Below are 27,790 nucleotides of genomic sequence, written 5' to 3'. Positions count from 1 at the left end.
GGCCAAAAATAAATAAAAACCTTCTCAAACCTAGAGATCCAAAAGAGTGAGGTTAAAGGAGTAGTCAGGTGATGGTTCTAAAAACTTTATTATCAATTGCACAGAAGCACAAAGCCATTCTGTTAATTTTGGCCATAGCCATATTCCTTAACACTGATAGGCCCAACAGAGGCTCTCTCCCATCGCAGATCTGAGGAACAAAAGAAATTGTGAGAAAGCCTTCTACGTAAAAGGAAGAAATTGGGAGTTAGTTTATACCTTTAAGAAGCTGATCACTTCCACTCCTGCTGCTACAGGTTGTGTCACAGCAGCTACAAACCTGGTTGGATTCATCTGCAGACACCCACCTGCCAAACAAACATTACTTGCACAGCCTCATTTACATCATCATCTTGAGTCTTGGTTAACATACCCATTAGCAGAAAATGAACAAGCTTTCTGTTCAGGACTTGGAGTATAAGTAGAAGCAGTTGCTGTAGCCGCCTTCACAATGCATGTGATGTAGATCTGCAGAAACAGTTGCAAGCACACCATGGCAGCATATCATACAAGGGAATTGCACAATTAATCACATACATACCAATCCACTGTCTGCTTGCTGGAACCTAAAAGCCTCTAGTTGAAACTGGAGCTTGTCACCCTGAGTCCGGGTCATGAAGCGAGACCTGGAGCCTGTGATTTTGGCATCAACCATACACCTAAGGTAGAATCCAGTTAGACCTCTTCCACATTCCCATGAGGAAACTACATAAAGGACTCCTTACCCATTGTTCTCAATAAAGGAGTATCTAGGGACAGCACTGGCATCAGGAACTACAGTAGCCACGCAGCCATCCACAAAAACACGCAGAGGAACATGGTTGTACGACCTTACAGAGGCTTCAAAGTTGATGATGTCACCCAAGAAGTACTGATTAGAAGGCCTCTCAAATCTCCAGTCATCTGTTGAGAGATCAGTTTATCAGTTGAGGTTCACACAAAGACGACACTAAATTGCAGTCTACCAACCAGTCATGAGCTTGAGAGAGAACACCAGAAGTTCCTCAACAACTTTAGTGGAGGCATATGGCATCCAAGTGGGCATTAAGGTATCACTGCTCACATCATGTAATCTACATGAGGTTGGGAGAAAGAAGCAGTCACCACAACTGGTAAATGAAAGGGTATTAGACTGCCAAACAATTCAGAATTTAGTCCTTACCTCGAATAGTGACACTCAATATTAATCACTGCACCGCTGCTCCTGACAATAGGACCACCATATGAAGCCTCTTGTGGAGTGTAGGTTAAGGTGAACGTATAGATAAGCTGATTTTCAGTCACCTAAAGGGTTAGCAGTGTAAGGATTGCTCACAGAAACCTAAAAATGCACAAACAAAAAAAACTAAAATCACATCACCTGTGGTATGCTGCCACACCCATGCAGTTCCGACTCAAAGATGAGCACTTGAGTAGAAGGATCCTCTCCAGTTGCAGTACAGCCTCCCAGGGAAAAAGCGGTGGGCTTTAGAGATTGTCCAGTCCCAAAGAAGTCTTTCATCACCTCCACATATACAGAGCTCTCAGCACACTGAGCCACCACACTGTTTGGAGGGACAGGATGACGCAACTCAAAAGGAACATCTGGTTGTTGTGGTTCTTCCGGTAGTGTTGGAAAGCTCCATGTCAGTTTTGCCACTGGACCCATCAACAGCTCTTTTGACTGAACACCAAAAATATCTTGAGAAGGCCTTGCAAAGTCACTCCTGGCTGGGGTCTGGACAGCAAACCTTTGCATTGATCTACCTTGCCATTGTGCATCAGATACACCAACAACAAGCGCCAACAATAGCACAAATACTGCTTGCCTCAACCCCATTGCCATTTTTCAAATCACCAACATATTGAACATTGCTTTTTTCTTCTTTTTATAGAGGACTTATTTATGCAGTCTCCATCATTTTGGAGGTAACCCAGCTGAATTCAATTATCAGCTGATTAGTGGAGTGCTCCATGACTGAAGCTGGGTGTGTCCAATAAAGGAAATATACTGCTGGGGAGGCTCGATATTATTTTTTATGTATTATATAAAGGTATATTGTACTTTAATTGATATTTACTTTTGGAGAGAATAACGTGCAAGCAACAGTTTAGCATGAATTAGGAATTTGAATCTGCTGCTCTCAAGTGAATAATAGACTGCAAAGAATACAAAATCTCTGCAACATTTTTGCAATTTCTTGATTTTGCATTAATCATAGTTATATGTAACCCCTCTGGTTCTATAAGACCTGCTCCAAGTAGGATTTGAACTAGTCTATCTAGCATTGAAGGCAGGTGCCCTAACAAGGAAGCTAAAGACCACAGTCTTTTGCAAAAATTGCTACTAGTGCACATTTTGAGATCAGAGTGAGGTTTAGCTGCATGGCTCTTGCTAGCAGGCCTCCATTACATATAAATATCAAAGCACAAAAACAACCCTGCATAAGACAATAAATTGGTCCAACAATCTTTACACATAGTTTTTAGAGAATACACAAAAAAGTGGAAAATGTATGGGATTCAAATGCTTTTGAACAGAAGTACTGATTACCTCACACCAGGAAAAAAAAAAGCTTGGAGACATATTGGAAACAGATGTTCAGGAGTCACCTTTCATAACAAAAGGAGGTGGCATAGACAGTTTTAGTGTCAAATTCAGAAGTAAAATAATGGGAAATAGCCAAACATCCAACATCTGGTGGGAAGATACCAGCATTGCAGCTGGGAAATAAGACTATGTGACCATGGACCACAAAACCAGTTTGAAGTAGCAGGGGTATGTTTGTAGCAATAGCCAAAAAAAATTGATTTTTCCAAAAATCATTAGAATATTAAGTAAACATGTTCCATGAAGATATTTTGTAAACTTCCTACTGTAAATATATGAAAAACTTATTTTTCTTTAGTAATATGCATTACTAAGAACTTAATTTGAACAACTTAAGGCATTTTTCTCAGTATTTAGACTTCTTTTGCACTCTTGGACTCCTGGTTTTTAAATCGTTGCATCTGAAACAAATATTGTCTTATCCTAACAAAACAATTAAAAAAAAAATTCAGACGAATAGAATTAAAAAAAAATAACCACATACACCACAACACCTTATGAATGGTTTTGTGGTCCTGGGTCTCATTCTTGATTTGCCTCAAAACCACCCTTGTTTGGCTGTAGATGGTGAAAATAGATGAGTATGGCCAATTCAGTATGTAAAACATTGAGTTGCAGTTCTCTTTTGGAAAAATTAGACACATTAAGCTTAAGTTACAGTAACTTTACAGTTTAAATAGTGTTACACTAATTTTTCACTAAATCATAAAATTAAAAAAAAAATAAAAGTAGATTTTATTTATAATTCAATCTTCATACTTCAAAGTTAACACAAATTCATTACTTCCCCGTTTTCGGCAATTGCAAAACCTAATAGCAATTTTAAAGTGAAAATTGTTTCTCTGGTTTTCAGTGTACACATTGCACAATAGTTTTAAGCAATAGCATCAGCACAAACCCGATTAGAATCACAGAAAAGCAGCACAAATGAAAGCTCTTAATTCACCAAAACTGTTTGGATTCAAAATCCATTACACCTTTGCTCTTTTAAGGCCGGGACACGCCAACCAACTAGCGCAGACGAAAGCCGACCGTCTTGTCGCCTCTAGTCGGCTGCATCTGCGGGCGTCTGGGCGATTAAACGGAGCTCGAACACACCGAACTGACGAAAGCCGACTACAAACTAGAAGGTGCTTTCTGCGCATGCGTGAGGAGATATACCGTGGCGTACCTGCAGATGGCAGTAGTCTGTATTTTCATTCCAAGAAGAGAACCCGGAAGAACCGCCGCACGGTTTGCATAGCGTTTCCCGTTATGTCATACAGCGCTGGCCTGTCTTGGATCAAATTGATCAGCTCGCCTTCAATAGCTTCGTTCCACACAGCCATAGCTGGTTTCGAATTGCGAAACAACAGCGAGCCAATTCCCTCTTGACTATTTTCTTTGCTTGTTACGTCACTTCACGTTCAAGTCCTCCACACGCTCTGTGTCTGAACAGCCAATCAGAGCGTGCTCTTTCCCAGACGGCCACAACAAGCCCGACACCGATTCAACATGTCGAATCGGGCAAACTTTGGCCGACGCGAGCAGACGTGCGGAACACACCGAACCGACGCGCTTCACCGACGCCCACCAACTGCCCGACGAGGCCAGACGGCCGATCGTCGGCTTGGTGTGTCCCGGCCTATAGAGATTTTGTCCTGCAGGTTTCAGCTCAAACCCAAAACTAGATGTCAAATCGTTCCAGGTTACTTGATATCTACAAGCAGGTTTGTTGGAGCAGAATTGGAACAAAGTCTGCAGGATGGCCAACCTGATCTCTCAGCAATTCGTACATTTGACAAGGTGGCAAATTCTTACAACCTCACTCGTACAAATTCAGTCACATAAATAGTATGAGTACGGTCATACCAGTGAGCCACATACGAATTGGCTGTGAAACTGTGTTGGGATGGCAGCTCTTCAGGAGAAGGGTTGGAGATCACTACAGTAATCAACATTTGAAGACAGACATTTCAAAGTTGTCCTAAAACCAAAACACATGTTCTTGTCTTAGGACAAAATTGATTAACTTTTGATCCACTTCAAATGTGGATTACTATAGAAAAGCATTGGGGTTAAGTGCCTTTCTCAGAGCATAGAGACTGCTCACATCTCATACTTCCTAGCACCTAAACTCTAGTCTGTGTTGGTGGCTGAATTTCAGGGATAATGACTGAAGTTGTAGATAAACCACCAGTAATTCAAGACAAGCATGATTAAGAGGATTTTATTTTGCCATTGTGCAGTGGAGTTACATTGGACCAAAACCACGGTCCTTGACTCTGATGGGGCCAACAGATGCGCTGTCCCAACGCAGATCTGCAGAAGATAAAAATGGTGAACACTAAAGTATGACCATACAATCTACACATTCCCCTTGTAAAATTTAAAACATGCCTTTAAGAATCTGATCGCGTCCGCTCCTAACACCACAGGTTGCATCACAGCAGCCGCATACCTGGTCATCCTCGTCGGCAGACACCCACCTGTCAAATAAAGCATTAGATTCTTACAGTTATTGGAGTACTTCAATGCAGTGGCAACTTACCGATTAGAAGAGAAGGAGCAAGCTTTCTGCTCAACATTAGTAGGGGTGGATGCCGCAGCCACCTTAAGAACACAAGTGATGTAGACCTACAAAAACAAAGAGTTTACTTGTATACTCCATGCAAACATGCACCGGAACTGCTAATCCAGATACATACAAATCCACTAATCTCCTGTTGGAATCTGAATGCCTCCAGCTGAAACTGCAGCTTGTCAATTTGTGTCCTGGGCATGAATTGAGAGCCGGAGCCTGTGAGCTTGGCATCAACTAGGCACCTAGAAAGTGTGGGGCAATTAATAACCATCAGACGTTAGATGACACCACTAGTGGAACTAGCTTGAAAGACCTTGTCTCACCCATTATTCTCAATAAAGGCATATCTGGGGAGAGCATTTGTATCAGGGACTGAAGTAGCCACACATCTGTCCACAAACACTCGAAGAGGAAGGTGGTTGTACGACCTCACTGAAGCCTCAATGTTAATAAAGTCTCCCAGGAAGTACTGGTTAGAAGGTCGCTCAAACCTCCAGTCATCTGCAAAGGAATACTTTTAGCCAAGGTTCACAAGCAGAGTTATGAAAGCACTTATACCAACCAGTCATGAGCCGGAGGGAGAAGACCAAAAGTTCCTCCGAAACTATAGTAGCAGCATATGGGATCCAAGTGGGCATTAAGCCGTTGCTGCTCACATCATGCACTCTGTAGAAAAAGTTAGAAACTGACTGTTACAGTGCATAGTAACACATTCAGTAATCCTAAATTAAGCACTCACCTTGCATAATGACACTCAATACCAACTACCGCACCACTGCTCCTGATGATAGGACCACTCAATGAAGCCTGTTGCGGGGTGTAGATAAGGGAGAACGTGTACACTAGTTCATCCTCGGTCATCTAAACAGAAAGGTTAGGTTAAAAGTGAACATTCACTGCAACTTTAGAAAACCTGTGAACTTGCAAACCAACATTACCAATAATGTGCTGCCACACCCATGCAGTTCTGACTCAAAGATGAGCACTTGAGAAGAAGGATCCTCTCCAGTTGGACCACAGCCTCCCAATGAAAAAGATGAGGGATTTAGTGGTTGTCCAGTCCCAAAGAAGTCTTCCATCACTTCTACATATATTGAATTCTCCCCACACTGTGCCGCCACACTGTTTGCAGGGACAGGATGACCCAACTCAAAAGGAATATCTGGCTGCTGTGGTTCTTCTGGTAGTCTTGGAAAGCTCCATGTCAGTTTTGCCACTGGACCCATCAACAACTCTTTTGACTGAACACCAAGAAGATCTTGAGAAGGCCTTGCAAAGTCACTCCTGGCTGGGGTCTGGACACCAAACCTTTGCGGTGCAAATCCAGGGTTGCTAGAGTCATACCTCTGGGGAACCTGAGGAATCCTGGATTCACTCTGTTGAGGAACTTGCGCTAATGCCCCAAGCTTAAACGTAAGTGGGTCCTGATTATGTGTTGACCTTCCTTGCCATTGTGCTGCAGACAAGCCAAACGCAAGCACAACCACCAAGCCAACACTAACTTGCCTCAACCCCATTGCCAGAAACGTTCAGATCCTTAATGCTGGTCCTTGTCTTGTCCTTTATGTATAGTAGTTAGATAAACTTGGCTCCACCTCTCTAGCATCAAGCATAATCAGTCCCTGGACTTGTTAACTTACACATCATGTCACAGGTGAAAACCATTGAGTCATTATCAGTAAAAGGAAAATGTGTGTTCTTAGGCCCCGTTTACACGAAGGGAAAACGCAGATATTTCCCTGCGGTTTGGCCTCTCATTTACACGAAAACCCCGTTTTTTTCACAGAAAACGATTATTTCTAAAAACTCCGGCCAAAGTGGATAAATTAGAAAACGCCGTTTTTACGTTGTAGTGTGGACTGTGAAAACGGAGGCTTTTGAAAACGATGACGCATATTGTACCAATAGATATCTATGTTTACACCAGTAATTGTGCCTGTGCTATTCACACACTGCTACTAAAGAGATTTACCTTGTACACTCTTCAAATTACAGTCCTAAAATGATGACGGAAAATTTACTCACAGTTGCTGTCCTGCAAAACATGACGACAACTGCTTTTCAGATAAAATATGAATGAGTGCGATATAGACGCGTCAGTGGATGATGAGATATTTCCGTAAATTATCCCGCCAGAAGAATTGCGTGAAAACTTATTACGTCTGTATAATTTTGGAGGCTTTACACATGCGCAGTAAGGCGAATTTGATGTTTTCCTACGTTTCAGTGTGGATGAGAAACTTTTGGAAAACGCTTGGAAACGCTAGTGTGGACGGAGAGCGTTTTAAAATGAAAACTCCGTTTTCAAATGTATCCGGATTAATGTAAACGTAGCCTTAAATAACATTTATGAAAACTTTAATATAATCAGTGATTAGGTCAAAACTTTAGACTCAACTAAAGCCTAGTTCAGACTGCATGATTTTAGCCCCGATTTTAACTCGCCGACAGGTTTTGAGAAATCGCCGACAAATGCCCGAAATCACAGGCAAATCAGTGCTCGTTCACGTGAGTGACAATCACACAGTGTGAACTATCAAAGACGCGATCTGAGAGAATCGCCGACGTGTCGCCGACACCCGTGAGATATTTGGCATGCTAAATATCTGGACCTGTCGGCGATTCAAAATCATGCCGTGTGAAAGGTGATCTGACTGAAAATCACATCGGCGATTACCTACAGCCAATGAGACAGCAACATCCAGGCCAGCGGGAAGTTAGGGGAGGAGTTACGAAGGTATAGATCACAATATCAACAAGAATAGTTTCGGCTTTTTTTCTTTTCGCTGCAAATGAGTGCACATTCAATTTGTATGACAAGCTTCTTGCGGGCTACCATTTTTTTTATAATAATACCAGTCTCACGTGAGAACTTGCATGCCTGACCTCGCGTTGTTTCCATGTCACTTCTCGCGTGTGTTTGGTTGTGAGACGTAGTTTGCGGACCGGGACAGAGTTGTCGGCGATTCTTCCTATTGTAAAGTCATGCAGTGTGAAACCCCCTGTCGCCGATCCATCGTGCAGTGTGAACACAGCAGCGACAGAATGCTACCCCAGATAGTCATGCAGTGTGAAAACATCTGTGACGCGATTGCTTTGAAAATCGTGCAGTCTGAACTCGGCATTACCTAAAGCAATGTTGCAAACAGACTTATTATTGTGCACTTAAATTACTCAAATAAATATACTGAACATACTATACAAAAAAAGTCATTCTTCAATCCAGATGCATCACTTACAGAGCAATTTGCACTATATATATATATATATACACACACATACTGTTACTTAAACCTATATTGCAAAGGAATGTTCATACACAGGTTTCAGTGCACTTTCAATCCATTGTCTGAAAAAACTATGCACTGTTCACACACAAAATGCCCTTGGTGCATTTCCATTAGAGATTTTTTTTTTAGAAATGTCAATAAAAACTATTGTAAAATGCTTCCATTAATCAAGGTTTTGCGATTAAAACTTTTCCTGTCGCAGTAAATCATGGCAACGGATGTTGGTAGGTTTACGTATATTGCAGCAACACACTAGCCCTTATTTTTAGTCAAGGAAGACACATGAGTGAGACAGCAAAGAGAACCATTTCTGGGACACTTCTGAATCATGCCACAGAGCAGCTGGTATAAGCAAGCATTGACTAGAGTGGCCGATAAAGGTTAATCCAAGAATAAATAAAAGCCCTTTTATTCTTAAGAGCAGCCACATACAAGGCATTTCTTGGAGGTTATGATACACTAAAGAATGATCATGTGACTTTATATATAGTTGTTCAATTGTAAATGCAGCAAAAAAAAAAAAAAAAAAAAAAAAAAAAAAAAAAAAAACACCCCAACAACACACCCTACCTCATGAGAGTGTAAAAACGTTTGATTTCCAACTTTTTCCTGAATGTGGCAGAGTCTTTTACACCTCAAAATGGAAAGATGCTTAATTTCAGTCTTGGGAGTTTCCAGTCAAATTAACACAGCTTAACCCTACACACATTTTTATACTAAAAGTCTAACTCAAGCTTTCTACCCTATTTTAACATGGATTTCTATGGAGACAGGAACATGAGCACCCAAATGGTTAATTGAGTGCAGCGTGAATAGCAATCAACATGGGAGCAGTAGTAACACGTTTACACATTTTCAGAGGCGCAAAAAACAAACAAAAAAAAAAACACCCTTCTCAAACCTAGAGATCCAAAAGAGTGAGGTTAAAGGAGTAGTCAGGTGATGGTTCTAAAAACTTTATTATCAATTGCACAGAAGCACAAAGCCATTCTGTTAATTTTGGCCATAGCCATATTCCTTAACACTGATAGGCCCAACAGAGGCTCTCTCCCATCGCAGATCTGAGGAACAAAAGAAATTGTGAGAAAGCCTTCTACGTAAAAGGAAGAAATTGGGAGTTAGTTTATACCTTTAAGAAGCTGATCACTTCCACTCCTGCTGCTACAGGTTGTGTCACAGCAGCTACAAACCTGGTTGGATTCATCTGCAGACACCCACCTGCCAAACAAACATTACTTGCACAGCCTCATTTACATCATCATCTTGAGTCTTGGTTAACATACCCATTAGCAGAAAATGAACAAGCTTTCTGTTCAGGACTTGGAGTATAAGTAGAAGCAGTTGCTGTAGCCGCCTTCACAATGCATGTGATGTAGATCTGCAGAAACAGTTGCAAGCACACCATGGCAGCATATCATACAAGGGAATTGCACAATTAAAATCACATACATACCAATCCACTGTCTGCTTGCTGGAACCTAAAAGCCTCTAGTTGAAACTGGAGCTTGTCACCCTGAGTCCGGGTCATGAAGCGAGACCTGGAGCCTGTGATTTTGGCATCAACCATACACCTAAGGTAGAATCCAGTTAGACCTCTTCCACATTCCCATGAGGAAACTACATAAAGGACTCCTTACCCATTGTTCTCAATAAAGGAGTATCTAGGGACAGCACTGGCATCAGGAACTACAGTAGCCACACAGCCATCCACAAAAACACGCAGAGGAACATGGTTGTACGACCTTACAGAGGCTTCAAAGTTGATGATGTCACCCAAGAAGTACTGATTAGAAGGCCTCTCAAATCTCCAGTCATCTGTTGAGAGATCAGTTTATCAGTTGAGGTTCACACAAAGACGACACTAAATTGCAGTCTACCAACCAGTCATGAGCTTGAGAGAGAACACCAGAAGTTCCTCAACAACTTTAGTGGAGGCATATGGCATCCAAGTGGGCATTAAGGTATCACTGCTCACATCATGTAATCTACATGAGGTTGGGAGAAAGAAGCAGTCACCACAACTGGTAAATGAAAGGGTATTAGAATGCCAAACAATTCAGAATTTAGTCCTTACCTCAAATAGTGACACTCAATATTAACCACTGCACCGCTGCTCCTGACAATAGGACCACCATATGAAGCCTCTTGTGGAGTGTAGGTTAAGGTGAACGTATAGATAAGCTGATTTTCAGTCACCTAAAGGGTTAGCAGTGTAAGGATTGCTCACAGAAACCTAAAAATGCACAAACAAAAAAAACTAAAATCACATCACCTGTGGTATGCTGCCACACCCATGCAGTTCCGACTCAAAGATGAGCACTTGAGTAGAAGGATCCTCTCCAGTTGCAGTACAGCCTCCCAGGGAAAAAGCGGTGGGCTTTAGAGATTGTCCAGTCCCAAAGAAGTCTTTCATCACCTCCACATATACAGAGCTCTCAGCACACTGAGCCACCACACTGTTTGGAGGGACAGGATGACGCAACTCAAAAGGAACATCTGGTTGTTCTGGTTCTTCCGGTAGTGTTGGAAAGCTCCATGTCAGTTTTGCCACTGGACCCATCAACAGCTCTTTTGACTGAACACCAAAAATATCTTGAGAAGGCCTTGCAAAGTCACTCCTGGCTGGGGTCTGGACAGCAAACCTTTGCATTGATCTACCTTGCCATTGTGCATCAGATACACCAACAACAAGCGCCAACAATAGCACAAATACTGCTTGCCTCAACCCCATTGCCATTTTTCAAATCACCAACATATTGAACATTGCTTTTTTCTTCTTTTTATAGAGGACTTATTTATGCAGTCTCCATCATTTTGGAGGTAACCCAGCTGAATTCAATTATCAGCTGATTAGTGGAGTGCTCCATGACTGAAGCTGGGTGTGTCCAATAAAGGAAATATACTGCTGGGGAGGCTCGATATTATTTTTTATGTATTATATAAATGTATATTGTACTTTAATTGATATTTATTTTTGGAGAGAATAACGTGCAAGCAACAGTTTAGCATGAATTAGGAATTTGAATCTGCTGCTCTCAAGTGAATAATAGACTGCAAAGAATACAAAATCTCTGCAACATTTTTGCAATTTCTTGATTTTGCATTAATCATAGTTATATGTAACCCCTCTGGTTCTATAAGACCTGCTCCAAGTAGGATTTGAACTAGTCTATCTAGCATTGAAGGCAGGTGCCCTAACAAGGAAGCTAAAGACCACAGTCTTTTGCAAAAATTGCTACTAGTGCACATTTTGAGATCAGAGTGAGGTTTAGCTGCATGGCTCTTGCTAGCAGGCCTCCATTACATATAAATATCAAAGCACAAAAACAACCCTGCATAAGACAATAAATTGGTCCAACAATCTTCACACATAGTTTTTAGAGAATACACAAAAAAGTGGAAAATGTATGGGATTCAAATGCTTTTGAACAGAAGTACTGATTACCTCACACCAGGGAAAAAAAAAGCTTGGAGACATATTGGAAACAGATGTTCAGGAGTCACCTTTCATAACAAAAGGAGGTGGCATAGACAGTTTTAGTGTCAAATTCAGAAGTAAAATAATGGGAAATAGCCAAACATCCACCATCTGGTGGGAAGATACCAGCATTGCAGCTGGGAAATAAGACTATGTGACCATGGACCACAAAACCAGTTTGAAGTAGCAGGGGTATATTTGTAGCAATAGCCAAAAAAAAAAAAAAAAAAATGATTTTTACAAAAATCATTAGGATATTAAGTAAACATGTTCCATGAAGATATTTTGTAAACTTCCTACTGTAAATATATGAAAAACTTATTTTTCTTTAGTAATATGCATTACTAAGAACTTAATTTGAACAATTTAAGGCATTTTTCTCAGTATTTAGACTTCTTTTGCACTCTTGGATTCCTGGGCCCGTATCCCTAAAGAATTTTTGTGCAAAAAGTGGCTCCTAGCGGCCAAATTCTAAGAAAATTCTCAGAGTCATGACGTTTTCTTAGAATTTCCCCTAAAAGTGACACGAAAATCCCAGTTAATATAAAAGCTATTCCTCAAGATTCCTAGCGCTTAAAAGGGCTCCTAAGGCGAGATCTGCTAAGAGCAGGGAAGAGGACTTTTAGTGGCTTAGGAGTTCCCCTAAGCAGCTGCACAAAATGGCCAACAGAGGAGGCAGGAGAGATGTCCTGCAAACACTGGATGACAGGGAATTATTGAGACCTTACAGATTGGATCGTGCAGGAATCATGTTTGTGGTGGATCTCCTTAGAGATGCAATTACTTCAACTCGACGCCACAACGCTATTACACCGGAGAAGAAAGTAATCACAGACATTGATAAAAGCTGAGCCGTGTTACCCTTGTTAAGACCACACTGAGTTGTAACGTTGCAATTTCTACTTCAATAAGGACAGCCCCTTGAGATAGGCCATCTTGTTTTCAATGGGGTCCATATGGGAGTGAAAGTACAAAATATGCCAGCTAGGATATTAATATGAGCAAATAAGACACGAATCATTATTTGAACAGGGTGTAATGAGCTTAAGTTTTCACATATTTTAGATTCTAATGTTAGGCTATAACCCCTACAGCTTACTATTCATTTTCCAGATATTTTCTTGAATGTGAAATATTATTTACAGTTACAGTCTGCATAAGATTCGAGTGTATAATTATGTTTATTGATTTGAGGATACATCCTTTGCTCATTATCACCAAAAGTTCATTTTCATCAAACTTGTAGGACCAACCAATCACGGCTTTTGAAATGACTCATACCTAGCAACGGGGTCAACCACACCTCCTCACTAAGATAGGATTTTCCATCCATTCCTTGCTCAGAGTTCACTGAAAATGTTCTGGAATCACTTCTAAGCTAAAACTCCTGGCAAGGAATTTTTAGGTTAAGTTAGGAGCTCTCTGAGAGGATTCTCAGAATCTTTAGGGATACGGGCCCTGGTTTTTAAATCGTTGCATCTGAAACAAATATTGTCTTATCCTAACAAAACAATTAAAAAAAAACAAAAAACAATTCAGATGAATAGAATATAAAAAAATAAAAAAAAAACACACACACACACACAACACCTTATGAATGGTTTTGTGGTCCTGGGTCTCATTCTTGATTTGCCTCAAAACCACCCTTGTTTGGCTGTAGACGGTAAAATAGAGTATGGCCAATTCAGTATGTAAAATATTGAGTTGCAGTTTTCTTTTGGGAAAATTAGACATTAAGCTTAAGTTACAGTAATTTTACAAATGTTTAAATAGTGTTACACTAAATCATAAATTTGATTTTATTTATAATTCAATCTTCATACTTCAGAAGTAACACAAATTCATTACTTCCCCATTTTCGGCAATTGCAAAACCTTATAGCAATTTTAAAGTTAAAATTGTTTCTCTGGTTTTCAGTGTACACATTGCACAATAGTTTTAAGCAATAGCATCAGCACAAACCCGATTAGAATCACAGAAAAGTAGCACAAATGAAAGCTCTTAATTCACCAAAACTGTTTGGATACAAAATCCATTACACCTTTGCTCTTATAGACATTTTGTCCTGCAGGTTTCAGCTCAAACCCAAAACTAGATGTATCAAATCGTTCCAGGTTACTTGATATTTACAAGCAGGTTTGGAGCAGAATTGGAACAAAGTCTGCAGGATGGCCAACCTGATCTCTCAGCAATTCGTACATTTGACAAGGTGGCAAATTCGTACAACCTCACTTGTGCACATTCAGTCACATAAGTAGTACGAGTATGGTCATACCAGTGAGCCACATACGAATTGGCTGTGAAACGGTGTTGGGATGGCAGCTCTTCAGGAGAAAGGTTGGAGATCACTACAGTAATCAACATTTGAAGACAGACATTCAAAGTTGTCCTAAAACCAAAGGTGGCTGAATTTCAGGGATAATGACTGAAGTTGTAGATAAACCACCAGTAATTCAAGAAAAGTATGATTAAGAGGATTTTATTTTGCCATTGTGCAGTGGAGTTACATTGGACCAAAACCACGGTCCTTGACTCTGATGGGGCCAACAGATGCGCTGTCCCAACGCAGATCTGCAGAAGATAAAAATGGTGAACACTAAAGTATGACCATACAATCTACACATTCCCCTTGTAAAATTTAAAACATGCCTTTAAGAATCTGATCGCGTCCGCTCCTAACACCACAGGTTGCATCACAGCAGCCGCATACCTGGTCATCCTCGTCGGCAGACACCCACCTGTCAAATAAAGCATTAGATTCTTACAGTTATTGGAGTACTTCAATGCAGTGGCAACTTACCGATTAGAAGAGAAGGAGCAAGCTTTCTGCTCAACATTAGTAGGGGTGGATGCCGCAGCCACCTTAAGAACACAAGTGATGTAGACCTACAAAAACAAAGAGTTTACTTGTATACTCCATGCAAACATGCACCGGAACTGCTAATCCAGATACATACAAATCCACTAATCTCCTGTTGGAATCTGAATGCCTCCAGCTGAAACTGCAGCTTGTCAATTTGTGTCCTGGGCATGAATTGAGAGCCGGAGCCTGTGAGCTTGGCATCAACTAGGCACCTAGAAAGTGTGGGGCAATTAATAACCATCAGACGTTAGATGACACCACTAGTGGAACTAGCTTGAAAGACCTTGTCTCACCCATTATTCTCAATAAAGGCATATCTGAGGAGAGCATTTGTATCAGGGACTGAAGTAGCCACACATCTGTCCACAAACACTCGAAGAGGAAGGTGGTTGTACGACCTCACTGAAGCCTCAATGTTAATAAAGTCTCCCAGGAAGTACTGGTTAGAAGGTCGCTCAAACCTCCAGTCATCTGCAAAGGAATACTTTTAGCCAAGGTTCACAAGCAGAGTTATGAAAGCACTTATACCAACCAGTCATGAGCCGGAGGGAGAAGACCAAAAGTTCCTCCGAAACTATAGTAGCAGCATATGGGATCCAAGTGGGCATTAAGCCGTTGCTGCTCACATCATGCACTCTGTAGAAAAAGTTAGAAACTGACTGTTACAGTGCATAGTAACACATTCAGTAATCCTAAATTAAGCACTCACCTTGCATAATGACACTCAATACCAACTACCGCACCACTGCTCCTGATGATAGGACCACTCAATGAAGCCTGTTGCGGGGTGTAGATAAGGGAGAACGTGTACACTAGTTCATCCTCGGTCATCTAAACAGAAAGGTTAGGTTAAAAGTGAACATTCACTGCAACTTTAGAAAACCTGTGAACTTGCAAACCAACATTACCAATAATGTGCTGCCACACCCATGCAGTTCTGACTCAAAGATGAGCACTTGAGAAGAAGGATCCTCTCCAGTTGGACCACAGCCTCCCAATGAAAAAGATGAGGGATTTAGTGGTTGTCCAGTCCCAAAGAAGTCTTCCATCACTTCTACATATATTGAATTCTCCCCACACTGTGCCGCCACACTGTTTGCAGGGACAGGATGACCCAACTCAAAAGGAATATCTGGCTGCTGTGGTTCTTCTGGTAGTCTTGGAAAGCTCCATGTCAGTTTTGCCACTGGACCCATCAACAACTCTTTTGACTGAACACCAAGAAGATCTTGAGAAGGCCTTGCAAAGTCACTCCTGGCTGGGGTCTGGACACCAAACCTTTGCGGTGCAAATCCAGGGTTGCTAGAGTCATACCTCTGGGGAACCTGAGGAATCCTGGATTCACTCTGTTGAGGAACTTGCGCTAATGCCCCAAGCTTAAACGTAAGTGGGTCCTGATTATGTGTTGACCTTCCTTGCCATTGTGCTGCAGACAAGCCAAACGCAAGCACAACCACCAAGCCAACACTAACTTGCCTCAACCCCATTGCCAGAAACGTTCAGATCCTTAATGCTGGTCCTTGTCTTGTCCTTTATGTATAGTAGTTAGATAAACTTGGCTCCACCTCTCTAGCATCAAGCATAATCAGTCCCTGGACTTGTTAACTTACACATCATGTCACAGGTGAAAACCATTGAGTCATTATCAGTAAAAGGAAAATGTGTGTTCTTAAATAACATTTATGAAAACTTTAATATAATCAGTGATTAGGTCAAAACTTTAGACTCAACTAAAGCCTAGTTCAGACTGCATGATTTTAGCCCCGATTTTAACTCGCCGACAGGTTTTGAGAAATCGCCGACAAATGCCCGAAATCACAGGCAAATCAGTGCTCGTTCACGTGAGTGACAATCACACAGTGTGAACTATCAAAGACGCGATCTGAGAGAATCGCCGACGTGTCGCCGACACCCGTGAGATATTTGGCATGCTAAATATCTGGACCTGTCGGCGATTCAAAATCATGCCGTGTGAAAGGTGATCTGACTGAAAATCACATCGGCGATTACCTACAGCCAATGAGACAGCAACATCCAGGCCAGCGGGAAGTTAGGGGAGGAGTTACGAAGGTATAGATCACAATATCAACAAGAATAGTTTCGGCTTTTTTTCTTTTCGCTGCAAATGAGTGCACATTCAATTTGTATGACAAGCTTCTTGCGGGCTACCATTTTTTTTATAATAATACCAGTCTCACGTGAGAACTTGCATGCCTGACCTCGCGTTGTTTCCATGTCACTTCTCGCGTGTGTTTGGTTGTGAGACGTAGTTTGCGGACCGGGACAGAGTTGTCGGCGATTCTTCCTATTGTAAAGTCATGCAGTGTGAAACCCCCTGTCGCCGATCCATCGTGCAGTGTGAACACAGCAGCGACAGAATGCTACCCCAGATAGTCATGCAGTGTGAAAACATCTGTGACGCGATTGCTTTGAAAATCGTGCAGTCTGAACTCGGCATTACCTAAAGCAATGTTGCAAACAGACTTATTATTGTGCACTTAAATTACTCAAATAAATATACTGAACATACTATACAAAAAAAGTCATTCTTCAATCCAGATGCATCACTTACAGAGCAATTTGCACTATATATATATATACACACACATACTGTTACTTAAACCTATATTGCAAAGGAATGTTCATACACAGGTTTCAGTGCACTTTCAATCCATTGTCTGAAAAAACTATGCACTGTTCACACACAAAATGCCCTTGGTGCATTTCCATTAGAGATTTTTTTTTTAGAAATGTCAATAAAAACTATTGTAAAATGCTTCCATTAATCAAGGTTTTGCGATTAAAACTTTTCCTGTCGCAGTAAATCATGGCAACGGATGTTGGTAGGTTTACGTATATTGCAGCAACACACTAGCCCTTATTTTTAGTCAAGGAAGACACATGAGTGAGACAGCAAAGAGAACCATTTCTGGGACACTTCTGAATCATGCCACAGAGCAGCTGGTATAAGCAAGCATTGACTAGAGTGGCCGATAAAGGTTAATCCAAGAATAAATAAAAGCCCTTTTATTCTTAAGAGCAGCCACATACAAGGCATTTCTTGGAGGTTATGATACACTAAAGAATGATCATGTGACTTTATATATAGTTGTTCAATTGTAAATGCAGCAAAAAAAAAAAAAAAAAAAAAAAAAAAAAACCCAACAACACACCCTACCTCATGAGAGTGTAAAAACGTTTGATTTCCAACTTTTTCCTGAATGTGGCAGAGTCTTTTACACCTCAAAATGGAAAGATGCTTAATTTCAGTCTTGGGAGTTTCCAGTCAAATTAACACAGCTTAACCCTACACACATTTTTATACTAAAAGTCTAACTCAAGCTTTCTACCCTATTTTAACATGGATTTCTATGGAGACAGGAACATGAGCACCCAAATGGTTAATTGAGTGCAGCGTGAATAGCAATCAACATGGGAGCAGTAGTAACACGTTTACACATTTTCAGAGGCGCAAAAAACAAACAAAAAAAAACAAAAAAAAAAAAAAAAAAAAACACCCTTCTCAAACCTAGAGATCCAAAAGAGTGAGGTTAAAGGAGTAGTCAGGTGATGGTTCTAAAAACTTTATTATCAATTGCACAGAAGCACAAAGCCATTCTGTTAATTTTGGCCATAGCCATATTCCTTAACACTGATAGGCCCAACAGAGGCTCTCTCCCATCGCAGATCTGAGGAACAAAAGAAATTGTGAGAAAGCCTTCTACGTAAAAGGAAGAAATTGGGAGTTAGTTTATACCTTTAAGAAGCTGATCACTTCCACTCCTGCTGCTACAGGTTGTGTCACAGCAGCTACAAACCTGGTTGGATTCATCTGCAGACACCCACCTGCCAAACAAACATTACTTGCACAGCCTCATTTACATCATCATCTTGAGTCTTGGTTAACATACCCATTAGCAGAAAATGAACAAGCTTTCTGTTCAGGACTTGGAGTATAAGTAGAAGCAGTTGCTGTAGCCGCCTTCACAATGCATGTGATGTAGATCTGCAGAAACAGTTGCAAGCACACCATGGCAGCATATCATACAAGGGAATTGCACAATTAAAATCACATACATACCAATCCACTGTCTGCTTGCTGGAACCTAAAAGCCTCTAGTTGAAACTGGAGCTTGTCACCCTGAGTCCGGGTCATGAAGCGAGACCTGGAGCCTGTGATTTTGGCATCAACCATACACCTAAGGTAGAATCCAGTTAGACCTCTTCCACATTCCCATGAGGAAACTACATAAAGGACTCCTTACCCATTGTTCTCAATAAAGGAGTATCTAGGGACAGCACTGGCATCAGGAACTACAGTAGCCACACAGCCATCCACAAAAACACGCAGAGGGACATGGTTGTACGACCTTACAGAGGCTTCAAAGTTGATGATGTCACCCAAGAAGTACTGATTAGAAGGCCTCTCAAATCTCCAGTCATCTGTTGAGAGATCAGTTTATCAGTTGAGGTTCACACAAAGACGACACTAAATTGCAGTCTACCAACCAGTCATGAGCTTGAGAGAGAACACCAGAAGTTCCTCAACAACTTTAGTGGAGGCATATGGCATCCAAGTGGGCATTAAGGTATCACTGCTCACATCATGTAATCTACATGAGGTTGGGAGAAAGAAGCAGTCACCACAACTGGTAAATGAAAGGGTATTAGACTGCCAAACAATTCAGAATTTAGTCCTTACCTCGAATAGTGACACTCAATATTAATCACTGCACCGCTGCTCCTGACAATAGGACCACCATATGAAGCCTCTTGTGGAGTGTAGGTTAAGGTGAACGTATAGATAAGCTGATTTTCAGTCACCTAAAGGGTTAGCAGTGTAAGGATTGCTCACAGAAACCTAAAAATGCACAAACAAAAAAAACTAAAATCACATCACCTGTGGTATGCTGCCACACCCATGCAGTTCCGACTCAAAGATGAGCACTTGAGTAGAAGGATCCTCTCCAGTTGCAGTACAGCCTCCCAGGGAAAAAGCGGTGGGCTTTAGAGATTGTCCAGTCCCAAAGAAGTCTTTCATCACCTCCACATATACAGAGCTCTCAGCACACTGAGCCACCACACTGTTTGGAGGGACAGGATGACGCAACTCAAAAGGAACATCTGGTTGTTCTGGTTCTTCCGGTAGTGTTGGAAAGCTCCATGTCAGTTTTGCCACTGGACCCATCAACAGCTCTTTTGACTGAACACCAAAAATATCTTGAGAAGGCCTTGCAAAGTCACTCCTGGCTGGGGTCTGGACAGCAAACCTTTGCATTGATCTACCTTGCCATTGTGCATCAGATACACCAACAACAAGCGCCAACAATAGCACAAATACTGCTTGCCTCAACCCCATTGCCATTTTTCAAATCACCAACATATTGAACATTGCTTTTTTCTTCTTTTTATAGAGGACTTATTTATGCAGTCTCCATCATTTTGGAGGTAACCCAGCTGAATTCAATTATCAGCTGATTAGTGGAGTGCTCCATGACTGAAGCTGGGTGTGTCCAATAAAGGAAATATACTGCTGGGGAGGCTCGATATTATTTTTTATGTATTATATAAAGGTATATTGTACTTTAATTGATATTTACTTTTGGAGAGAATAACGTGCAAGCAACAGTTTAGCATGAATTAGGAATTTGAATCTGCTGCTCTCAAGTGAATAATAGACTGCAAAGAATACAAAATCTCTGCAACATTTTTGCAATTTCTTGATTTTGCATTAATCATAGTTATATGTAACCCCTCTGGTTCTATAAGACCTGCTCCAAGTAGGATTTGAACTAGTCTATCTAGCATTGAAGGCAGGTGCCCTAACAAGGAAGCTAAAGACCACAGTCTTTTGCAAAAATTGCTACTAGTGCACATTTTGAGATCAGAGTGAGGTTTAGCTGCATGGCTCTTGCTAGCAGGCCTCCATTACATATAAATATCAAAGCACAAAAACAACCCTGCATAAGACAATAAATTGGTCCAACAATCTTTACACATAGTTTTTAGAGAATACACAAAAAAGTGGAAAATGTATGGGATTCAAATGCTTTTGAACAGAAGTACTGATTACCTCACACCAGGAAAAAAAAAAGCTTGGAGACATATTGGAAACAGATGTTCAGGAGTCACCTTTCATAACAAAAGGAGGTGGCATAGACAGTTTTAGTGTCAAATTCAGAAGTAAAATAATGGGAAATAGCCAAACATCCAACATCTGGTGGGAAGATACCAGCATTGCAGCTGGGAAATAAGACTATGTGACCATGGACCACAAAACCAGTTTGAAGTAGCAGGGGTATGTTTGTAGCAATAGCCAAAAAAAATTGATTTTTCCAAAAATCATTAGAATATTAAGTAAACATGTTCCATGAAGATATTTTGTAAACTTCCTACTGTAAATATATGAAAAACTTATTTTTCTTTAGTAATATGCATTACTAAGAACTTAATTTGAACAACTTAAGGCATTTTTCTCAGTATTTAGACTTCTTTTGCACTCTTGGACTCCTGGTTTTTAAATCGTTGCATCTGAAACAAATATTGTCTTATCCTAACAAAACAATTAAAAAAAAAATTCAGACGAATAGAATTAAAAAAAAATAACCACATACACCACAACACCTTATGAATGGTTTTGTGGTCCTGGGTCTCATTCTTGATTTGCCTCAAAACCACCCTTGTTTGGCTGTAGATGGTGAAAATAGATGAGTATGGCCAATTCAGTATGTAAAACATTGAGTTGCAGTTCTCTTTTGGAAAAATTAGACACATTAAGCTTAAGTTACAGTAACTTTACAGTTTAAATAGTGTTACACTAATTTTTCACTAAATCATAAAATTAAAAAAAAAATAAAAGTAGATTTTATTTATAATTCAATCTTCATACTTCAAAGTTAACACAAATTCATTACTTCCCCGTTTTCGGCAATTGCAAAACCTAATAGCAATTTTAAAGTGAAAATTGTTTCTCTGGTTTTCAGTGTACACATTGCACAATAGTTTTAAGCAATAGCATCAGCACAAACCCGATTAGAATCACAGAAAAGCAGCACAAATGAAAGCTCTTAATTCACCAAAACTGTTTGGATTCAAAATCCATTACACCTTTGCTCTTTTAAGGCCGGGACACGCCAACCAACTAGCGCAGACGAAAGCCGACCGTCTTGTCGCCTCTAGTCGGCTGCATCTGCGGGCGTCTGGGCGATTAAACGGAGCTCGAACACACCGAACTGACGAAAGCCGACTACAAACTAGAAGGTGCTTTCTGCGCATGCGTGAGGAGATATACCGTGGCGTACCTGCAGATGGCAGTAGTCTGTATTTTCATTCCAAGAAGAGAACCCGGAAGAACCGCCGCACGGTTTGCATAGCGTTTCCCGTTATGTCATACAGCGCTGGCCTGTCTTGGATCAAATTGATCAGCTCGCCTTCAATAGCTTCGTTCCACACAGCCATAGCTGGTTTCGAATTGCGAAACAACAGCGAGCCAATTCCCTCTTGACTATTTTCTTTGCTTGTTACGTCACTTCACGTTCAAGTCCTCCACACGCTCTGTGTCTGAACAGCCAATCAGAGCGTGCTCTTTCCCAGACGGCCACAACAAGCCCGACACCGATTCAACATGTCGAATCGGGCAAACTTTGGCCGACGCGAGCAGACGTGCGGAACACACCGAACCGACGCGCTTCACCGACGCCCACCAACTGCCCGACGAGGCCAGACGGCCGATCGTCGGCTTGGTGTGTCCCGGCCTATAGAGATTTTGTCCTGCAGGTTTCAGCTCAAACCCAAAACTAGATGTCAAATCGTTCCAGGTTACTTGATATCTACAAGCAGGTTTGTTGGAGCAGAATTGGAACAAAGTCTGCAGGATGGCCAACCTGATCTCTCAGCAATTCGTACATTTGACAAGGTGGCAAATTCTTACAACCTCACTCGTACAAATTCAGTCACATAAATAGTATGAGTACGGTCATACCAGTGAGCCACATACGAATTGGCTGTGAAACTGTGTTGGGATGGCAGCTCTTCAGGAGAAGGGTTGGAGATCACTACAGTAATCAACATTTGAAGACAGACATTTCAAAGTTGTCCTAAAACCAAAACACATGTTCTTGTCTTAGGACAAAATTGATTAACTTTTGATCCACTTCAAATGTGGATTACTATAGAAAAGCATTGGGGTTAAGTGCCTTTCTCAGAGCATAGAGACTGCTCACATCTCATACTTCCTAGCACCTAAACTCTAGTCTGTGTTGGTGGCTGAATTTCAGGGATAATGACTGAAGTTGTAGATAAACCACCAGTAATTCAAGACAAGCATGATTAAGAGGATTTTATTTTGCCATTGTGCAGTGGAGTTACATTGGACCAAAACCACGGTCCTTGACTCTGATGGGGCCAACAGATGCGCTGTCCCAACGCAGATCTGCAGAAGATAAAAATGGTGAACACTAAAGTATGACCATACAATCTACACATTCCCCTTGTAAAATTTAAAACATGCCTTTAAGAATCTGATCGCGTCCGCTCCTAACACCACAGGTTGCATCACAGCAGCCGCATACCTGGTCATCCTCGTCGGCAGACACCCACCTGTCAAATAAAGCATTAGATTCTTACAGTTATTGGAGTACTTCAATGCAGTGGCAACTTACCGATTAGAAGAGAAGGAGCAAGCTTTCTGCTCAACATTAGTAGGGGTGGATGCCGCAGCCACCTTAAGAACACAAGTGATGTAGACCTACAAAAACAAAGAGTTTACTTGTATACTCCATGCAAACATGCACCGGAACTGCTAATCCAGATACATACAAATCCACTAATCTCCTGTTGGAATCTGAATGCCTCCAGCTGAAACTGCAGCTTGTCAATTTGTGTCCTGGGCATGAATTGAGAGCCGGAGCCTGTGAGCTTGGCATCAACTAGGCACCTAGAAAGTGTGGGGCAATTAATAACCATCAGACGTTAGATGACACCACTAGTGGAACTAGCTTGAAAGACCTTGTCTCACCCATTATTCTCAATAAAGGCATATCTGGGGAGAGCATTTGTATCAGGGACTGAAGTAGCCACACATCTGTCCACAAACACTCGAAGAGGAAGGTGGTTGTACGACCTCACTGAAGCCTCAATGTTAATAAAGTCTCCCAGGAAGTACTGGTTAGAAGGTCGCTCAAACCTCCAGTCATCTGCAAAGGAATACTTTTAGCCAAGGTTCACAAGCAGAGTTATGAAAGCACTTATACCAACCAGTCATGAGCCGGAGGGAGAAGACCAAAAGTTCCTCCGAAACTATAGTAGCAGCATATGGGATCCAAGTGGGCATTAAGCCGTTGCTGCTCACATCATGCACTCTGTAGAAAAAGTTAGAAACTGACTGTTACAGTGCATAGTAACACATTCAGTAATCCTAAATTAAGCACTCACCTTGCATAATGACACTCAATACCAACTACCGCACCACTGCTCCTGATGATAGGACCACTCAATGAAGCCTGTTGCGGGGTGTAGATAAGGGAGAACGTGTACACTAGTTCATCCTCGGTCATCTAAACAGAAAGGTTAGGTTAAAAGTGAACATTCACTGCAACTTTAGAAAACCTGTGAACTTGCAAACCAACATTACCAATAATGTGCTGCCACACCCATGCAGTTCTGACTCAAAGATGAGCACTTGAGAAGAAGGATCCTCTCCAGTTGGACCACAGCCTCCCAATGAAAAAGATGAGGGATTTAGTGGTTGTCCAGTCCCAAAGAAGTCTTCCATCACTTCTACATATATTGAATTCTCCCCACACTGTGCCGCCACACTGTTTGCAGGGACAGGATGACCCAACTCAAAAGGAATATCTGGCTGCTGTGGTTCTTCTGGTAGTCTTGGAAAGCTCCATGTCAGTTTTGCCACTGGACCCATCAACAACTCTTTTGACTGAACACCAAGAAGATCTTGAGAAGGCCTTGCAAAGTCACTCCTGGCTGGGGTCTGGACACCAAACCTTTGCGGTGCAAATCCAGGGTTGCTAGAGTCATACCTCTGGGGAACCTGAGGAATCCTGGATTCACTCTGTTGAGGAACTTGCGCTAATGCCCCAAGCTTAAACGTAAGTGGGTCCTGATTATGTGTTGACCTTCCTTGCCATTGTGCTGCAGACAAGCCAAACGCAAGCACAACCACCAAGCCAACACTAACTTGCCTCAACCCCATTGCCAGAAACGTTCAGATCCTTAATGCTGGTCCTTGTCTTGTCCTTTATGTATAGTAGTTAGATAAACTTGGCTCCACCTCTCTAGCATCAAGCATAATCAGTCCCTGGACTTGTTAACTTACACATCATGTCACAGGTGAAAACCATTGAGTCATTATCAGTAAAAGGAAAATGTGTGTTCTTAGGCCCCGTTTACACGAAGGGAAAACGCAGATATTTCCCTGCGGTTTGGCCTCTCATTTACACGAAAACCCCGTTTTTTTCACAGAAAACGATTATTTCTAAAAACTCCGGCCAAAGTGGATAAATTAGAAAACGCCGTTTTTACGTTGTAGTGTGGACTGTGAAAACGGAGGCTTTTGAAAACGATGACGCATATTGTACCAATAGATATCTATGTTTACACCAGTAATTGTGCCTGTGCTATTCACACACTGCTGCTAAAGAGATTTACCTTGTACACTCTTCAAATTACAGTCCTAAAATGATGACGGAAAATTTACTCACAGTTGCTGTCCTGCAAAACATGACGACAACTGCTTTTCAGATAAAATATGAATGAGTGCGATATAGACGCGTCAGTGGATGATGAGATATTTCCGTAAATTATCCCGCCAGAAGAATTGCGTGAAAACTTATTACGTCTGTATAATTTTGGAGGCTTTACACATGCGCAGTAAGGCGAATTTGATGTTTTCCTACGTTTCAGTGTGGATGAGAAACTTTTGGAAAACGCTTGGAAACGCTAGTGTGGACGGAGAGCGTTTTAAAATGAAAACTCCGTTTTCAAATGTATCCGGATTAATGTAAACGTAGCCTTAAATAACATTTATGAAAACTTTAATATAATCAGTGATTAGGTCAAAACTTTAGACTCAACTAAAGCCTAGTTCAGACTGCATGATTTTAGCCCCGATTTTAACTCGCCGACAGGTTTTGAGAAATCGCCGACAAATGCCCGAAATCACAGGCAAATCAGTGCTCGTTCACGTGAGTGACAATCACACAGTGTGAACTATCAAAGACGCGATCTGAGAGAATCGCCGACGTGTCGCCGACACCCGTGAGATATTTGGCATGCTAAATATCTGGACCTGTCGGCGATTCAAAATCATGCCGTGTGAAAGGTGATCTGACTGAAAATCACATCGGCGATTACCTACAGCCAATGAGACAGCAACATCCAGGCCAGCGGGAAGTTAGGGGAGGAGTTACGAAGGTATAGATCACAATATCAACAAGAATAGTTTCGGCTTTTTTTCTTTTCGCTGCAAATGAGTGCACATTCAATTTGTATGACAAGCTTCTTGCGGGCTACCATTTTTTTTATAATAATACCAGTCTCACGTGAGAACTTGCATGCCTGACCTCGCGTTGTTTCCATGTCACTTCTCGCGTGTGTTTGGTTGTGAGACGTAGTTTGCGGACCGGGACAGAGTTGTCGGCGATTCTTCCTATTGTAAAGTCATGCAGTGTGAAACCCCCTGTCGCCGATCCATCGTGCAGTGTGAACACAGCAGCGACAGAATGCTACCCCAGATAGTCATGCAGTGTGAAAACATCTGTGACGCGATTGCTTTGAAAATCGTGCAGTCTGAACTCGGCATTACCTAAAGCAATGTTGCAAACAGACTTATTATTGTGCACTTAAATTACTCAAATAAATATACTGAACATACTATACAAAAAAAGTCATTCTTCAATCCAGATGCATCACTTACAGAGCAATTTGCACTATATATATATATATACACACACATACTGTTACTTAAACCTATATTGCAAAGGAATGTTCATACACAGGTTTCAGTGCACTTTCAATCCATTGTCTGAAAAAACTATGCACTGTTCACACACAAAATGCCCTTGGTGCATTTCCATTAGAGATTTTTTTTTTAGAAATGTCAATAAAAACTATTGTAAAATGCTTCCATTAATCAAGGTTTTGCGATTAAAACTTTTCCTGTCGCAGTAAATCATGGCAACGGATGTTGGTAGGTTTACGTATATTGCAGCAACACACTAGCCCTTATTTTTAGTCAAGGAAGACACATGAGTGAGACAGCAAAGAGAACCATTTCTGGGACACTTCTGAATCATGCCACAGAGCAGCTGGTATAAGCAAGCATTGACTAGAGTGGCCGATAAAGGTTAATCCAAGAATAAATAAAAGCCCTTTTATTCTTAAGAGCAGCCACATACAAGGCATTTCTTGGAGGTTATGATACACTAAAGAATGATCATGTGACTTTATATATAGTTGTTCAATTGTAAATGCAGCAAAAAAAAAAAAAAAAAAAAAAAAAAAAAAAAAAAAAAACCAACAACACACCCTACCTCATGAGAGTGTAAAAACATTTCCAACTTTTTCCTGAATGTGGCAGAGTCTTTTACACCTCAAAATGGAAAGATGCTTAATTTCAGTCTTGGGAGTTTCCAGTCAAATTAACACAGCTTAACCCTACACACATTTTTATACTAAAAGTCTAACTCAAGCTTTCTACCCTATTTTAACATGGATTTCTATGGAGACAGGAACATGAGCACCCAAATGGTTAATTGAGTGCAGCGTGAATAGCAATCAACATGGGAGCAGTAGTAACACGTTTACACATTTTCAGAGGCGCAAAAAACAAACAAAAAAAAAAAACACCCTTCTCAAACCTAGAGATCCAAAAGAGTGAGGTTAAAGGAGTAGTCAGGTGATGGTTCTAAAAACTTTATTATCAATTGCACAGAAGCACAAAGCCATTCTG

At 41.1% G+C, this 27,790-nt stretch overlaps 6 protein-coding genes across 6 annotated transcripts; all 6 read right to left on the bottom strand.

The window, feature by feature from the left end:
• Positions 1-122: 122 nt before the first annotated feature.
• LOC141310092 (zona pellucida sperm-binding protein 3-like) lies at positions 123-1,815 on the bottom strand. The gene is made up of 8 exons (XM_073832569.1): positions 1,400-1,815; positions 1,202-1,323; positions 1,009-1,112; positions 765-942; positions 581-698; positions 413-507; positions 259-347; positions 123-190 (listed from the first exon to the last, which is right to left on the bottom strand). The coding sequence occupies exons 1-8, from the start codon at positions 1,775-1,777 to the stop codon at positions 123-125; spliced, it is 1,152 nt and encodes a 383-aa protein (XP_073688670.1). The 5' UTR covers positions 1,778-1,815.
• Positions 1,816-4,862: 3,047 nt separating this feature from the next.
• Positions 4,863-6,709, bottom strand: LOC141347327 (zona pellucida sperm-binding protein 3-like). Its single transcript, XM_073852367.1, has 8 exons — positions 6,131-6,709; positions 5,932-6,053; positions 5,755-5,858; positions 5,516-5,693; positions 5,317-5,434; positions 5,160-5,245; positions 5,040-5,097; positions 4,863-4,955 (listed from the first exon to the last, which is right to left on the bottom strand). Exons 1-8 carry the CDS (start codon positions 6,707-6,709, stop codon positions 4,863-4,865), a joined length of 1,338 nt encoding a protein of 445 aa, XP_073708468.1.
• Positions 6,710-9,475: 2,766 nt separating this feature from the next.
• LOC141309926 (zona pellucida sperm-binding protein 3-like) lies at positions 9,476-11,219 on the bottom strand. The gene is made up of 8 exons (XM_073832568.1): positions 10,755-11,219; positions 10,557-10,678; positions 10,364-10,467; positions 10,120-10,297; positions 9,936-10,053; positions 9,766-9,860; positions 9,612-9,700; positions 9,476-9,543 (listed from the first exon to the last, which is right to left on the bottom strand). The coding sequence occupies exons 1-8, from the start codon at positions 11,217-11,219 to the stop codon at positions 9,476-9,478; spliced, it is 1,239 nt and encodes a 412-aa protein (XP_073688669.1).
• A 3,244-nt stretch (positions 11,220-14,463) lies between these two features.
• On the bottom strand, positions 14,464-16,310 carry LOC141346836 (zona pellucida sperm-binding protein 3-like). Its single transcript, XM_073851829.1, has 8 exons — positions 15,732-16,310; positions 15,533-15,654; positions 15,356-15,459; positions 15,117-15,294; positions 14,918-15,035; positions 14,761-14,846; positions 14,641-14,698; positions 14,464-14,556 (listed from the first exon to the last, which is right to left on the bottom strand). The coding sequence occupies exons 1-8, from the start codon at positions 16,308-16,310 to the stop codon at positions 14,464-14,466; spliced, it is 1,338 nt and encodes a 445-aa protein (XP_073707930.1).
• Positions 16,311-18,444: 2,134 nt separating this feature from the next.
• On the bottom strand, positions 18,445-20,188 carry LOC141309782 (zona pellucida sperm-binding protein 3-like). The gene is made up of 8 exons (XM_073832567.1): positions 19,724-20,188; positions 19,526-19,647; positions 19,333-19,436; positions 19,089-19,266; positions 18,905-19,022; positions 18,735-18,829; positions 18,581-18,669; positions 18,445-18,512 (listed from the first exon to the last, which is right to left on the bottom strand). The coding sequence occupies exons 1-8, from the start codon at positions 20,186-20,188 to the stop codon at positions 18,445-18,447; spliced, it is 1,239 nt and encodes a 412-aa protein (XP_073688668.1).
• A 2,998-nt stretch (positions 20,189-23,186) lies between these two features.
• LOC141346482 (zona pellucida sperm-binding protein 3-like) lies at positions 23,187-25,033 on the bottom strand. Its single transcript, XM_073851389.1, has 8 exons — positions 24,455-25,033; positions 24,256-24,377; positions 24,079-24,182; positions 23,840-24,017; positions 23,641-23,758; positions 23,484-23,569; positions 23,364-23,421; positions 23,187-23,279 (listed from the first exon to the last, which is right to left on the bottom strand). Exons 1-8 carry the CDS (start codon positions 25,031-25,033, stop codon positions 23,187-23,189), a joined length of 1,338 nt encoding a protein of 445 aa, XP_073707490.1.
• Positions 25,034-27,790: the final 2,757 nt, after the last annotated feature.

The sequence above is a fragment of the Garra rufa genome, chromosome 1 (assembly GCF_049309525.1).
Source record: "Garra rufa chromosome 1, GarRuf1.0, whole genome shotgun sequence".
Lineage (NCBI taxonomy): Eukaryota > Metazoa > Chordata > Actinopteri > Cypriniformes > Cyprinidae > Garra > Garra rufa.
The sequence above is the reverse complement of the archived record's forward strand: the minus strand, read 5'-3'. Positions and strand labels throughout refer to the sequence as shown.